Consider the following 16,151-nt stretch of genomic DNA (forward strand, 5'->3'; position numbering starts at 1 on the left):
ACAATATCATTTTAGCTTGGTCTCAGTCTTGTCATGTGTCTTGTCTTGGTTCTGCTGTTTCGGGTTCTGTCTCTTCTCTTCCTCAGGTTTCAGCGGTCGATTTGACCGGAGTCCCGGCGGAATATGCAGACATCGATCAGGTGTTCAGTAAAGCCCGGGCCACCTCCCTTCCTCCCCACCAGCCATACGATTGTTCTATCAAACTCCTCCCAGGCAATTCTCTGCCTAAAGGTAGACTTTTTTCTTTGTCTGGTCCTAAGAGAGAGGCCATGGACCGTTAAATTAATGATGCCCTATGTGCCGGTCTCATCCGTCCCTCCACCTCTCCCGCAGGGGCGGGATTTTTCTTTGTTAAAAAGAAGGACGGCTCCCTCCGTCCCTGTATTGATTATAGAGGCTTGAATGACATTACTATTAAGAATAGGTACCCTCTTCCTTTAATGTCTTCTGCTTTTGAGCTTTTGCAAGGAGCGCGGTTCCTCACTAAATTAGATCTGCGCAACGCCTATCATTTGCTGCGCATAAGAGAGGGCGATGAACGGAAGACAGCATTTAACACTCATACTGGACACTTTGAGTACTGCGTTTTCCCATTCGGGCTCACAAACGCTCCCTCTGTCTTCCAGACTCTGGTTAATGATGTGCTGAGAGACATGATTAACAAGTTTGTCTTTGTGTACATAGATGATATTCTCATCTTTTCTCCCTCTGTGCAGGAACACACTCAGCATGTCTGCCGAGTTTTACGCCGGCTGTTAGAGAACAAGCTTTATGTGAAGGCGGAGAAGTGCGAGTTTCACAAGAGATCGGTTTTGTTCCTGGGTTTTGTGGTTGCCGCGGGTGAGATTCGTCCCGATCCAGCCAAGGTCAGAGCGGTGGACGAGTGGCTTGTCCCCGACTCCCGTAAGGCGCTACTTAGTTTCTTTGGGTTTGCCAATTTTTACCGGCTATTCATCAGAAACTTTGGTCAGATTGCTCAACCCCTTATGGCTCTCACGTCCACCAAGGAGATGTTTGTCTGGGGTAAGGAGGCTCAGGAGGCCTTTGATAATTTAAAGTCCCGGTTTATCACTGCTCCTGTTCTTTCTATTCCAGATCCTACCTCTCAATTCATTGTTGAGGTGGATGCTTCGGATGTCGGGGTTGGTGTTGTTCTGTCTCAGCGATCATCTAAGGATGGCAAGGTGAACCTTTGCGCTTTTTTTCTCACACCGGCTTAACCCAGCAGAGCGAAACTACGACATAGGGAATCGGGAGGTGCTGGCCATCAGACTGGCTTTGGGTGAGTGGCATCACTGGCTGGAGGGGACCTCGGAACCCTTCCTGGTCTGGACGGATCACAAGAATTTAGAATATATCCGTTCAGCCAGGAGGATAACATCACGTCAGGCTGGTTGGGTGCTCTTCTTTGACAGATTTAACTTCATCCTCTCGTACCGGCCTGGCTCCAAGAACACTAAACCCGATGCCCTCTCTTGCTTGTTCGAGGTCTCCAGCTCCATTAGAGACGAAACCATCCTCCTGGAGGGGCGGGTGGTGGGTGCTCTGCGCTGGGGAATCGAACAGCGAGTGATGGAGGCCGGACGGGAGGGGGAAGTACCAGAGGGGTGCCCGGCGGTTCGACTTTGGGTTCCGGAATCGCTCCGTTTCGAGGTCATCCGGTGGGGCCACGAGTCCAGGTTGGTTTGTCATCCTGGGGTTCGGAGATCGCTGGCTGCCGTCCGTCGGCGGTTTTGGTGACCCTCTATGGGTCCCGATGTTAGACAGTTTGTGTTAGCCTGTCAGGTTTGTGCCCGTAATAGGGCCTCTCATCATGCCCCGTTTGGTCTTCTTAAGCCCTTATCTGTCCCTTCCCGTCCTTGGTCTCACATAGCCATTGATTTTGTTACCAATTTACCCAGTTTTAGAGGTAACACTGTTATATTGACCATTGTCGACTGCTTCTCTAAAGTGGCGCATTTTGTCCCTCTGCCCAAGCTTCCCCCTGCCAAGGAAACGGCTCAGATTATGATAGAGCACGTTTTTCGCTTACATGGTCTGCCTTCTGACGTGGTTTCTGATAGGGGTCCTCAGTTTATTTCCCGTTTTTGGCAAGAGTTCTGTAGACAGATCGGCTCCACAGCCAGTTTGTCTTCAGGTTATCATCCACAGACCATTGGGCAATGTGAACGGGCTAACCAGGATCTTGGTCGTGCGCTCCGCTGTCTGACATCTCAATATCCGAGCTCCTGGTGCCAACAGTTACCCTGGGTAGAATATGCCCATAACTCTCTCCCCGTATCATCCCTTAACATGTCCCCGTTTGAGGCTTCCATGGGTTTCCAGCCTCCTCTTTTCCCAGCTCAAGAACCCGATGTGGCAGTTCCGTCTGCGCTAGCCTTCGTTCGACGTTACAGATGCACCTGGTGGAGGGCTAGAAATACTTTACTCGAGACTTCCAGACGAACCAAGGCCGCGGCTGTTCGTCACCGTAGACTGCTTTATCTGTGGGCAGAAGGTATGGCTTTCTTCCAAGGATCTGTCTCTCTGAGGGCCATCTCGTAAGCTGGCGCCTCGCTTCCTGGGGCCATACAGCATTGTTAAGGTTATCAATCCGGTGACGGTCAAGCTCAGATTGCCTCCTGCTCTCAGTCGGGTCTATCCAGTTTTTTATGTGTCTAAATTATAGCCTGTTGTTTTTTTTTCCTCTTAACCCTGTTCCTTCTGCTCCCAACCCTCCCACCCCACAGCTTTTGGACGGTTCACCGGTCTTTACTGTTAAGTCCTTGTTAGATGTGCGTCGTTGGGGCAGGGGGTTTTAGTAATTAGTGGATTGGGAGGGCTATGGTCCGGAGGAGAGGTGTTGTGTACCGGCCCGGGACATCTTGGATCCTGACCTGATTGAGGACTTCCGTTGGCGATGAGGTGAGCCCTCCCATGGACCGCCTGGTGGCGGTCGTGGGGGGGTCCTGTCATGATTTTGGTTTTATTGACTGCTGCGATTTTGTTTCCCTGTGTTTGTGTTTTGTTTTGACAGCTTCACACGTGCGCGTCTCTCACATGGGTGTTATTAGTGTTATTTCCTTCACGTGCGTCATTTCACAGCTGCAGCTCATTTTTGATGGCCAATCGGTTTGGTATTTAATCCCTGCGTGTTTTGTGTCTCGTTGCAAGTTCGTCTTTGTATGTGCTCGCCCGTTTCTAGCTTTGTCTAGAATCTAGTCTTGTCTTGTTGTGTGAGTTTTGCTAGTCAGCTAATTACATATATTTATTCCCTGTTTATCTGTGCCCTCTGCTACCCGAAAGATTTGGATTACCGCCGCTGTTTCCTTCAGTGATCCTCTGTTTCATCTTCTCTAAAAAGACTGCCTTATATCTCCATCTCCTTGCAGAGGATCCAGCAGGGCACTCCTTCGCCATGGGAGCTGTCCAGCTTCTCTCCGTCAGCACTCAGCACCACTAACACTCTCACTCTCTCTCTGCCCGCCCCAGGATCTTCTCTCTCGCCTGCCGAGTGTGGCGTTGTGCCCAGGTGAGTTGTGCATCTCCCTCGCTGTGTCGTGTGCCCTCCTCCCTCTCACTCACCGTTCGTATAAGTGTGGCTGGAGCCCGAACGTGTGTGGCTATCTCTCAAACCCAGTGTGTGTTCTTCGTTTTGCCGTCTGCCTCTGTGTGGCCTTTGCGCCCAGACGTGCCATTGACTCTCATTGAATATTATTATTTTCAATAAATATTTCTGTTCATCTGCACTGGGATCTCTCTGTGTTTTTGCCCTGACAGTTAATTTAACACTGGAGGTTTTGCTGTGATGTATTGCTTTCCAATATCACCAAGCATTTAGAACTGAGAGAGTTAAAGTATTAGATGCATTTAATATGATTTTATAGCTGAAGGCCTAAAATACGCTCCAGTAAAGCATCAGCCTTTGGAAAATTGCAAATCAACACAGATGACAGTGGGATTTTCTATAAACAAAGGAAGTTCATTTAATAGCGGTGATTAAATGTTAAATGCCCACTGATGAAAACATCAGACAGCGTCATTAATGTTGTCTAATAACCCGTAAATGCCAAATATATTTGGAATTAAGCACAAGTGAAAATAAAGTAAGATGCTCTGGCATTTGAAGACAGAAGTGTTTTACATTTTAACCAAACTTTTCTGAAGCTAATAAAGATTTGCTACTAGAATCTACAATATAAGAAATTGAGATGTTAAGGTAATGAAAAGACATGTGGTTTTATTTCTCACCAGGCTGAATAACATTACCTCAGTTCAACTTGCAGGAACAACAAAAAGAGCTGATGCTGCATGTACAGTAAAGCCATGTACAGCAGCTAAAAATGTATTGCCGACAAATTGACTACAGTAAAAAGGTATGGAGTATTTATACAAACAAGTCTTAGACTGCATACAAACAAATATCTGACCTGTACAAAAGGGACATTTTCTGAGTCTAAATGGTTATAAACACATTTGAAATACCTCAGGAATACTTGTCTGGTAAAGCGCATCCATACTGTACAAACCTCTGCATGTCATTTAGTAAACATCTGCATTTGAATAGGAGATTTTGTTTAAGCAGTTTGTGATTGTATGCAGAATATGAATGGACTTAAAAGTGTGTGATTCAGGGTTTGTGTTTGTTACTCACAGCACTGTTGGAATGCTGTTGAGTCAGATGTTCTGGCACATCGAGGTTACTGTTAACACAGAAGCATGCTGCTGTTAGGGAAGGGAAACATTTACTTGGCCATTCTTAAAGAAAAGCATATCTGAGAGAGAGAGAGCATGACAAAGATACAGTTACAGTAAACTGCAGAGTTGGTAAACCTTGCGGACACCTGGGCTCAGAGCCACGGCAATTACAACTTTTCTTAAGGGGGTGAATGAATGAAATGAATCTATATAGGTCTATAAGTGTACTTAACCGATTTTAAATTGTTTATCTGATACAGGGATTATTTTCAAGCCTGATATACTGTATATTTTACCCATATAGTTATCTGAAAAAGTAAATCTATAATAAATCTAATGAATGCATCGTATTTATGGATTACAGTGCTTTTATAGATTGAACCACAATCTCAGTAAATTGTTTTTAATAATATTATAAATAAAAAATTTAATTGTGCTTTTAGGTGTGGCAAGTGTAAAACTATAAATTCATCACATTTGATTTGTTAAATGTCTCAGCTTTTCCCTGATTATGGCTGAACATAAAGATAATAGGCCTACACAAATATTCACAAAAATAATAATAATAAATATATAATTACAATATATAATAACATAAAAGATTTTACGGACACAGCTTATCCTATATGTTGAGCTGCCTTAAAGGGGACATATCATGAAAATGAGACTTTTTCCATGTTTAAGTGCTATAATTGGTTCCCCAGTGCTTTTATCAACCTAGAAAATGTGAAAAAGATCAACCCAGTAACTTAGTTTTGGTAAACCATTCTCCACAAGCATATGAAAAAAATAGGTCATTGAAATTTGGCCCTCCTGGTGATGTCAGAAGGGGATAATACCCAGGGCCGCCTTAACCTAATGTGAGGCCCTGGGGCTGAGAGGTTTTGTAGGCCCCCCATACCCTCAATTTATAGTATCATTTTTTTTTAAGTGTAATATCTAGGTAATCTACATCACAAAATGCATTAGTTTCTTTCAAGACATACAACAGTGAGTTTTCCCTCTTTGACCCAGAAAACACCATAATAGTGTTATTAACATATCACTGAGCCCACTTGAGCATAAACACAAGACTTTATTTAACAACCACACACAGCAACTTGTGGTGATAATAAAACCAAAATGTGTGAAAGTATATATGTTTATAAGCTTTATGTTAATATAGTTCTTGGAATATACAAATTTGCAGAAAATTCATTGCCACTCACTAACCAAATGCTCACCACAGTTTTAAAAATATAATAAGTTAAAGTTAGTTTTAAAGTGAAAATGCATTAATGATAACAAAAGATAAGTCTTTATAGACAAAATCTTGTTTTTTAAACAGTAATTTATTTTGTAGGATATTGAAGATATAGTATGCATTGTATTTAGTATTTATGTATACATAAGCATAAAAAACGTACAAGCATGAATATGCACAAAACACACAGGGAACATACCTGTATATAAGATCTTTAGATAAGGAGATTTTAAATATGAATGGTGCTATCAGGGGATGATCATTTGAGATCGTCTTTTCGCTCTTTACTTTCTTAGACTTGCACCTTTACCGTTGCGTCTCTTTGTCGTTTTTCTAATCTAAACCAACAGATAGATGTGTGTACTGTGAGCTAACGTCGCGTCAAACTACATCGCTCCAGCTGCGCACGCGTCACTAAACGCGAGTAAACTTAAACTTTATAACAACTAACAGCATTATGTGCGGGAACTCTTCTTTATTTGGCGGCACAGTTTCGTTGCGCACGTTTGGAGAGACTTCTGCATGCCAGAGACTCTCAGCTGCACAAGCACAGAGAGAGCGAGCACGCGCGCGAAAGAGAGAGAGACCTGCACCTCACTGGTGCTTATTATGAAATTTCAGAAATTACTCTTTCATTTGTTGGTGGATTATTTCCTGTTTCTCTGTCACACTCAGTCTAACATGCAGAAATGCCAAGTTGACAACGCGCATTTAATTACATTATGCGGAATAGAAAAATCTGACTGTTAACTTACGTCTGACATTTTATCTCACGGTAAGTTACCACGGACCAATCAGCAGACATGTAACGTGAAATTAGAGTGATTGACAGAAACCCTGACAAGTTACAAAACAGAATGACATTTTCATCTCATCATGAACGCGAACATGGGAGGCCCTTGAACTTCGGAGGCCCCTGGGCTTCAGCCCAGGTAAGCCCGTGCATTAAGGCGGCCTTGATAATACCGCATTTGCACTACTTACATTTAGTACAGAGATCAACTCATTTGCATGTTAAAGGACACACCCAAAATGGCACATTTTTGCTCACACACACAAAGTGAAAATTTTAACTTGCTTAATTTTAATAAATTATCTGTATGGTATTTTGAGCTAGAACTTCACATATGTACTCTGGGTACACCAAAGATTTATTTGACATCTTAAAAAAGTCTTGTGAAATGTCACCTTTAATTTAAAAACACCTTGTACTGACATATCTTAACATATATCAGTGCCATTGTTTTCAAGATGCATAGTTTTTTTTTTTGTAAACAAATCGACTTAAATGTCCTAATATAACTAAGTAACTAAGGTCTTTATATAAGGTATTTATATAAATAATATAACTAAGGTCTAGTCCTGGATTAATCTAAAGCCGATCTGGGAAACCGCTGCAAAATGTCAAATGAAACATTGCGATCAACACAGGCCAACACATGTAGCACCTATTAGTACTTTAAACGAAATGCTGATGAAAAGAAACATTGAGGTAGCGTAATGTTAAAAATATTTTTAGAGAAACAACAAAAAGTATAATTTATATCCTATATCTTAATCACTGTGAAACATGCATTTTACTAATGAAACTGTCTGAGTGGAGTCTAATAGTGGGATCTCTAACTGTCCTCCTGAGATGCAGGTCCTTTCACTAACAGGTATGCTAATTTCTTGTTGAGGTTTCAGTAAACAGTACATACCATGTAGACTGCTAGCTTTCCTTATGCAGAAATGCAAACAAATACACTTAAGCGTATACGCACAACCGGCGCAACGTCATAGAATGTCTCTGAACAGGTTCACGCCCACTTTTGGGGGAAATCGCACTAGACGTTCCATTGGCTTCCATTCAAAATAGCGGAACAAAGCAACCTTCGTACACAGTCGGCAGGCGTAAATAACTTATGAAATCACTCAGATTAAACATGTTAAGTAATTATCTGTCCACCCTGCCGGCCATAGAGCGCGAAAGATAAATTAACATATTTAATTTGGTCAATATAAAAACATGTCTCCCCCACTCTCCCAGCATCAAACCTGTGCAACAACGCTCCCTATTGGCCAGAGGTGTCTTACCCGGACATTAACTCGTACCTCATCGAGTCAACAGGGAAGCAAGTGAATGATTTTACTTCGTATTTAAAAGTTACTTCGTATTTATTTATTATGTCTTTATATTTAGAGTAATGAGTGCACTTTTCCGTCCAGCCATACAACTAACTGGCTTAGCGATATTTCCAGCAATCACTGGATGGCGTTGTTACATAAAATTTGACGCTGTGAGAATGAAAGGAACATGTTTTTATATTGACCAAATTAAATGTGTTAATGTACCTTTCGCGCTCTATGGCAGGCAGGATGGACAGATAAATACTCAACCTGTTTAATCTGAGTGATATTATAAGTTATTTACGCCTGCCGGCTCTGTAAAAACGTTGCTTTGTTCCGCTATTTTGAATGGAAGCCAATGGAAGCGCTGCTTTTCTATCACCCAAAAAGGGGCGGTGACGAAATTTACAGTCAAGTTCCCGGATGTGCCGGTAGTCCGTATCAATGCTCCGAACGAAGACAGTATTGTTTAATTTGATACTGAAGTTGCCTGGGTAAACTAGCGCCCTCTTGTGTCGCACTCGCATATAATGTGTTGGCCAGCTTTGTCACACTTTTTGCCTGTGTGGTTAAAGACGATCAAGTGACTAGATATTTTATAACATTATTAGTTTGGTTTAATGCCATTGTTTGCTGTTTTACATATAATAAAAATAAATAAACATTTAAAGTATTAGTATTATAATTTTATAGCTGAGGGCTTGAAACCGGGGCGTCAGAACCATTATATGTGGGGTGGGATAAGACCCAATTTTGGACCCACTCACTTTTTCTCTAAGCCTGAATTTACACTGCATATCTTGACGCCCAATTTCCAATTTGTTGCTTATATCTGATTTTTTTGAGGCCCCGCTTACATCATCTTTTAAAAACGACTTGTATTAGAATGTACACTAAACCCTTGGCAAAACAATTCAAGGTGACCCAGAACAGCTTAAAATGATTATACAAGATTATAGTGCTTTATTTCTGTGACATAAAAAATAAAAGGCAGGTTGATAAAAGCACTGGGAACCCAATTATAGCACTTAAACATGGAAAACGTCAAGATTTGAAGGGTATGTCCCCTTTAAACTTTACTCCACTAAGTGGACCTCCATTGCGCTGCTAAGAAGAGTTATGTGTTCGTGGGTAGTGTCCACCTGACTTGACGCCATTTGGCAGCATCACAGTTTCTATGACGCATGACACGTCTCGACATGGGAATATCCAACCTGTCTGCATTGCGGATGCAAAATTTATTTCCACATATGACTGAGGCCTGAAACCGATCTGAGAATATCGGAATCTATGTGCTTTTTCCTGATCCGATCTGTGCCATAATCATAATTGAGTCACTTCAAACAGACAGTGTAAATGCTGCCTATTTTAGCCCATATGTCTGTTCACTTGTCAGAGCGCTGTCAGTCAACAGCGTGTGTGTGCGTGTCTTCAGGGTTTACCCCACACAACATGATTTCTGATCGTAAATATTCAACATGTTTATGATTTGCGATGGCCCCAATGTGCTTCCGAGCAGATTCGGATGCTCTTAACACACTGCACAACACAGGAAAATCTGATAAGATAATCGGTGCATCCATGAAGACTTTACCTAGGACTGTCGTAAGGGGGAAAATTAGCCCAAATTCAGCCTGATTATCATGTGGTGTGTACCTGGCTTTAGATACAGAGCCAGATGCAGGCCTGGCCTGCTTATCTCATATAGCGCCGCACAGCTCTGACTTAACCACAGGGGGCAGTGTTGTTCTCCTCCACCACACGTTGCAGGACATCTGCAACCTGACAACACATACGATCATATGGGGTCAGGAAAAAGCAGTCAATGTATTAAACAGTGAACTGAATGAAGTAAGATTACTCACTGTGACAGTTACATCATCTCCATTTCCCATAACAGATCTAATGAGCGGGACAACAACCGCCATGCAGTGCTCTGAACTGCCTGAACAAACTCCTCTGGGTTTTAGGAAAAAATGATAAAGATGGAACAGAAACTATGATATGCATTTATACATGCCTTACACATAGTGGTTTTTAGCATGCCATCAGTCAATATAGATGTATAACTTCCGAGTAATCCACTAAGTGCTTGCTGTATATCACAATCGTTTGAAGCTAAAAGCAGTGCTGCACTAATGGATTCTTGAGATTTCTGGACCACCAGCATGGAGGTCTTCACCAATGCAAGACAGGACTGCATCCCCTGAGCCTTATGAAGACCAGCACAAGTGCACAATGCAGACAAATATATATCAGTTACTTCCAGCCACCCAAAATGACTGGACAAGACGTTTCATGAGTATAGGTATGCAATCGCAAAACACTGTGAATCCCATGTTTACGGCACCTTACATAACAATGAAGAGTTTGCCTGTTCTGCTCCAGATAATAATTCAGAACCCGCTTAAGGAACTTGAAGAAAAAACTGAAAATCAGTCATTTAGAAATGCAGTGCAAGACAATTAAATTTATGCAATTAAATGTGTTAATGATTTCAATACAAACCTGTTTGTAAATGAATGCATTTTTCCCCTGCAAACCAGAGCATATTAAAATCTGTCATAATGACACAATTTAATAAAATCTAAATTATAATAACAGCACCAAGGTACCAGTGGGAAAGCCATCTAGACAGGAAGTGATGCAATTTGTTAGGTGAAGATATTGATATGCTCACCAAGATAGTCTGGACTGCTAGCTATGCACTATTGTGGAGAAGAATGGAGATTATATAAAAATTTAGTTATAAATGATTCCCTTATTGTGTTCTGTTTTTATATATTTTAATGATCAAATTTAGCTCATCAATATGGCTGCATCCAAATCTCTAAAATGCTGCCTTTGCATGTATAATTCACTACACTTATGTAATGCTGGATGTATAAACCCCATTAAGTCAGATAGATAGGACTGTAAAAAGAAAAGTACATTAGAAAGATACAAAGCAAATATAAATGATTTATGTAGCAAAAGGGTAAAAGAAAGTAAAATACCAAAATGTTGTCTTTTTTCTGAACTTTTCTGTGGACCCCTTAGAACCTGATGGAGGCCCCCGGACCCAAGTTTAAAAACCCCTGGCATAATGCGTCCTCAAACATCACGTCCTCTTCTTCCTCTTCTCCCCCTCATTGCCCACAAATTGCATTTAACGTTGTAATCCAAGAAATGATTGTCAGTAGACGTATACAGTATATATTTTTTCTCATACATTAGTCAACAACAGAATAGTCCAGTTCATATGGCTTTAAAAGGATTTGCTTCAAGGTCCCAAGCCTTGTTGCATCACTTTAATGTTGAAATGTACAGAGAGCTAAAAATATATTGGCAATGTATTTAAAACAGAAAATAAAATTAATTATAAATGTGTTAAATAAAATAAATTTGAACCATATGCATCTTCAAAGAATACTTTTCATTAAACAAGTCCATGTTTATTATAAAATATTTTACAGATCTCTGCAATAAATTTCTTTTATAACAAACACATTTTAACAAATATTTATGTTAAGCAATGGTTCAGATCATCTTTAGTGCTATTGCTTTTTCACCTTTTCCATCTCCCGTCTTGTTTTGCTTAAAGGTGATCGATTATGAGCATGTCCTTCCGCTGTGTCGGAATAGGATGAATTTTTTAAAGTAAGGTGTAAACTAAGATTTTTTGGGCTTGTTTTTGAAGCTAGTGTCTCGCAAGACCTGGTTACACTGGAAACATTATCCCTTTAACCGCCTGGGTTTTATAGTCATAGCTGTGAATTATCAGAAATTCATATTTCTCAGGTAATAGTACATTCTGAGAGGGATGATCTGAAAACATAAGCTTAGCTTTTCTACGTTTACCATAAAGTGACAAATCAACCGGTAGAGCACTTTTTAAAAAAATATTAAAAACATACTAAAGTTTTTTCATGGCACCAAGTAACATAATTTTGTAAAGTTAGGGTTCTAACAGTGTAATATGTCCAAAAAAATATGCTTTCTTTGCAAAATTTCACCAAAAACAGTTCACATGGTAGGGGTGATGGCTGTTGATTGACACTCTGACATCTAGTGGATTTTTTGGCATAAGATACTTCAAGCAAATGGTAGAGATAGCTTAATCAGCTTAGGTGCTCCTCACAATAAAATATATTGACTAAAAATGTGCTCAACCATTTGGTTGGAAGGAAGTTAAAGGGTTAAGAGAAGCCTATGGCTTGAAAAAAGAGAGTATCAGCATAATGTTTCTTTTAAAAACGTAAAATGTTTAAAAGATCACACATGAAATAAGATTACATTTCTGAAATGTTAAATATAAACAATGCTAAATATTATTTATTCATTTTTAACAAATGTTAAATTTCACTGCAGAAACTTGTACAGTCAGGATGACAACAAAGAGTATGATGTTCTCTGTCATTAAAGCTTTATTAAGGTGTTATTTTACTTATTACAAACTGATAAAGTGATGCCGTTTAAGCACAAACAACACCCATCAGAGAGACAGGGCAGTTTCGATTTTTTCTGTATGTTTTCCTTCATGCATGTCAGGGTGGAGGGCACTGTTAAGGTCTACCTAAAAAATAAAACAATCATCAAGGGTCAATTTAAAACATATCCTTAGAAAAGTTTTATAGCTGTGTGGAAAACATTTTGTGATCAGTAAGAATAACCATCATAAATCCCCTATTATCATTCATTAAGTAATGTTATGTGAATAAAGAAAAGGAGGATAATAGTATTTAACGATAACCTTACTGTTTAACAAACAAAACTCATACAAAAATTATAATTTTTTTACTTTTACAATTGTACAGTCTGTTGAGTCTGTTGATGTCATTCTGGCTCATCTGAGTAGCTCCTCCCAGCTGAACATTGCTGTTTGGAATAGGGACCATAGTGGGATTGCCATTCTTTGAGAAAGCATATCTGATGATTCAAAGGGTACAGTTAGAAACAATCTACAATCTGTAACATCTTACTTACAGAAAACACATATCTCGTCTTAAGCCAAAATTATCTTATCTCTCGTACTGCATCACAGAACCATAGTCATAGGAAGTTCCCTGGTTTAGGGTGTCAATTTTGTTAAAGTTGTGTTTTTTGTCTGAGGAGCAAACATGACATCACTTTATCCCGCCAGAAATCTAAGAGACTTTAAGACTTAATGTAATTTGATAATTTCTGTAGAAATAACAGTATTTCTGACAACTGTAGATTTAAATTTATGTTATTTACTGGCAACACGCAAAGCATTCTGGGAACCAAAATCTGAAGAAAAAAACATGCTTTGCATGAGGCAGTTATTTTATAGTTTGATTCTGTAAGGACAAAGACTTAAATCTTAAGTAAGTTAGTGGCAAACAGCTGCACATTTTTTACAGTGCATGTATCAATGTACCTTCTAGGATGTTCTCCCAGACAATTTTAATGTAACTGTCGCGGTCACTGCGGGTTTGCTCGTGGTTAAAGCCAAGTGCATGGAGCAGCTCATGCTGGATAGTACTGTGGTAAATACAGCCACTTCGAGCCAGAGACAGAACCTGGCCGTAACCCTGACGACCAACATATGAATAGCATCTGTAAGGACAAATGAATGCATTCATTTTCTTGTCAAAATTTCATTCTTATACTGATTGGAATTCTGCTTCTCTTTTTTTCTTTTGATGATGCACTTTTAGTGTGATATTGTCTACTACGCATCCACTGCGGGACTCAATGCTGATGTAGTCTCTCTCATTGTTACGAGGGAAGAAACGAACACAGGAGATATCAGTGAAAGAGTCCAGACCACGCTTAATGATCTCTTTCTCACTGGAGGCTGAGAGCAGAGGTTACTTATTAGATTTTAACTTTACACTTGCATTGCACTGATTACTCTAAACTCTAGCACTCTCTAATCCCCTCATATTTTATTCTTTGGTCTTTGAGAGGAAACATACACTTTTATATTAGGAACGTACAGTAGTGGTCGGCAATGACATAAGGTATCCAGATATTGCCGTCGCCAGACTGGTTCCAGAGGCAATCGTTGGCCGTGCAGGGATCAGCATTTTTTTCATTCACAGCAATATCATCTATTAGCGTGGGCTCATCAGGTCCAGGAACTAAAACAGAAACAAAAATGTATGAACTGTGATCTAAATACATTATTTGAGAAAGAAAAAATTGCAGGATGAAAATTGTTTGTTATTGTTGATTTACTGATCTAAGTATTAATGTTGAAATAGCACAGATAAAGAAACAATGAATCTATCACACATACAACAAAATGATGTGAATCATAAAATAGTTTTGGTGTACCTGTGCTGTATTGATGTATGTTGTTAAGTGTGTGATGTATGCTTACCGATGCCTCTGTTGGCTCTATGCAACAGTTCACCCACAGGCAAGTCAGCAGCATTCTCCTCAATAACTATTATTAAAACACATCAGGCCATTCAGTAATGCACCATTACTCTATCAGTTAATGATGAATGCAAAAATCTATTTTAAGTTTAATGTTTCATATCAAAGCTTTTAATATTCTCATTTATATCATCTGAGCTGCTGGAGAATTTGACTTACCAGGCTGCATATGACGTTTGCCAAAACACCACATATAATTACAACATAAAAAAAAACATTGAAAGATTCACTGAAGTCTTTTTATATTTGTCATTATTATATGGAGAAAAACAATCTTTTTTGCATGCTTTATTTGCAATTCAGCAATATAAATGTTTGTAAGTCTAAGCACATACATACCTTCCCTTCAACAGAGAAGACCAGCAGCAGGGCCAAAAGGCCAAAGGTCACCTTGGTCAACATAGCAGCCAAAGACCTTAGACAAAACCACAGCACATCAGTTTGATTTGAAAAATGTTTAGTCATCCCTTATACCAAAATATTTACTATCTTAAATGACACTGGGTGCTAAAATGCATTTTTGAGCCGCATGCCTTAATTTAAAAACATCTTGCACTGACATATCTTAACATATTTTGGGACCGTTGTTTTGTTTCAAGATGCACACCAGTATTGTTTTTTGTATGTTTGTAAAAAAATTCTAATATAACTAAGGTCTGGTCCTGAATTAATCTAAACCCTGTCTCGGAAACGGTCTAAAGATAATAAGGACATTGTATAAAATGTGGTTAAAGACAAAGATGTTTAAAATAATAATAAAAAACAGCCTGGAACTAACGCTCAAATTATTAACCAAACATACTCAAATGAAGTAATATTCAGGAGTGCGTTTCCCAAAAGCATTGTTAGCTAACTATGGTCGTTGCTACCATTGAACTCTATTTGTAACGAAAGAACTTGCGACCATATGCTTTCGGGAAACGCACCCCAGCATGATTTCTGTTGACTTATGTGTTACTTTAAAATTATAGATGACATATTTTTTTAATTAGTTAAAGTTATGTGCCCTTCCTTCAGCTCTTACTGGCATTAACAATTTTCTAAAATATTAAAACAGTTCGCAATAGGAGAAACACAGCATTTCTCTTACCTTAGATTTCCAAACCTTAGATTTTGTGGCTGCACCACTGCAGCCGCAAAATGTTTTATACCCTCATGTGAGGCTGCATGTATATGACATTTACATATATGGGCAATAGGAAATGCTGACATAAACTAAACGATAGTGATAAAGCTCACTCCAGAAAAAACAGGAATTATGATGTGTTTTTTCATGATGAGATTTGTATAACCTTGGTGTGAACAGGTGTGAAATTCCCTTACCATGTAAGTTGATAAGAAAGAAAACATGTCAGACGCAATCATTATAGAATAAAAAGATACTGATAATACAGCTTAAATTGTGTGGGAGAAAACATGAAGGGTTCAGCAAGTTGTAAAGATCTCACATCTTAGAGCGAAACCTGGATCCAATTACCTATTAAGGATTTTATTGATAAATTGCAACTTTATCAAGTTTAATTTGTTTAACCTTGTTGTTAAAGAACAGGTGCAAAATTCCCTCATTCTGCAGTGCTTCATAGGAGCACCTGGACAGCATTCAAAATTGCTGTATTTTATTTGCTTTCCTCTGAATTCTGTACTTTAGCCGATTGCTTGTTCTAGTGCGTTTAATCTGTATTATTATATTTCTATTTTGTCAGGAAGGGACAAAAGTCAGATTCAATTGCATGAA

The 16,151-nt window shown here is 39.4% G+C and overlaps 1 protein-coding gene across 1 annotated transcript; it reads right to left on the reverse strand.

Annotated features, from left to right (window-relative positions):
* Positions 1–12,412: 12,412 nt before the first annotated feature.
* Positions 12,413–14,632, reverse strand: LOC129445144 (low choriolytic enzyme). Its single transcript, XM_073859070.1, has 8 exons — positions 14,576–14,632; positions 14,358–14,423; positions 13,972–14,115; positions 13,708–13,829; positions 13,410–13,584; positions 13,031–13,115; positions 12,810–12,934; positions 12,413–12,584 (listed from the first exon to the last, which is right to left on the reverse strand). The coding sequence occupies exons 1-8, from the start codon at positions 14,607–14,609 to the stop codon at positions 12,574–12,576; spliced, it is 762 nt and encodes a 253-aa protein (XP_073715171.1). The 5' UTR covers positions 14,610–14,632; the 3' UTR covers positions 12,413–12,573.
* Positions 14,633–16,151: the final 1,519 nt, after the last annotated feature.

This window comes from Misgurnus anguillicaudatus, chromosome 21 (assembly GCF_027580225.2).
Source record: "Misgurnus anguillicaudatus chromosome 21, ASM2758022v2, whole genome shotgun sequence".
Taxonomy (NCBI): domain Eukaryota; kingdom Metazoa; phylum Chordata; class Actinopteri; order Cypriniformes; family Cobitidae; genus Misgurnus; species Misgurnus anguillicaudatus.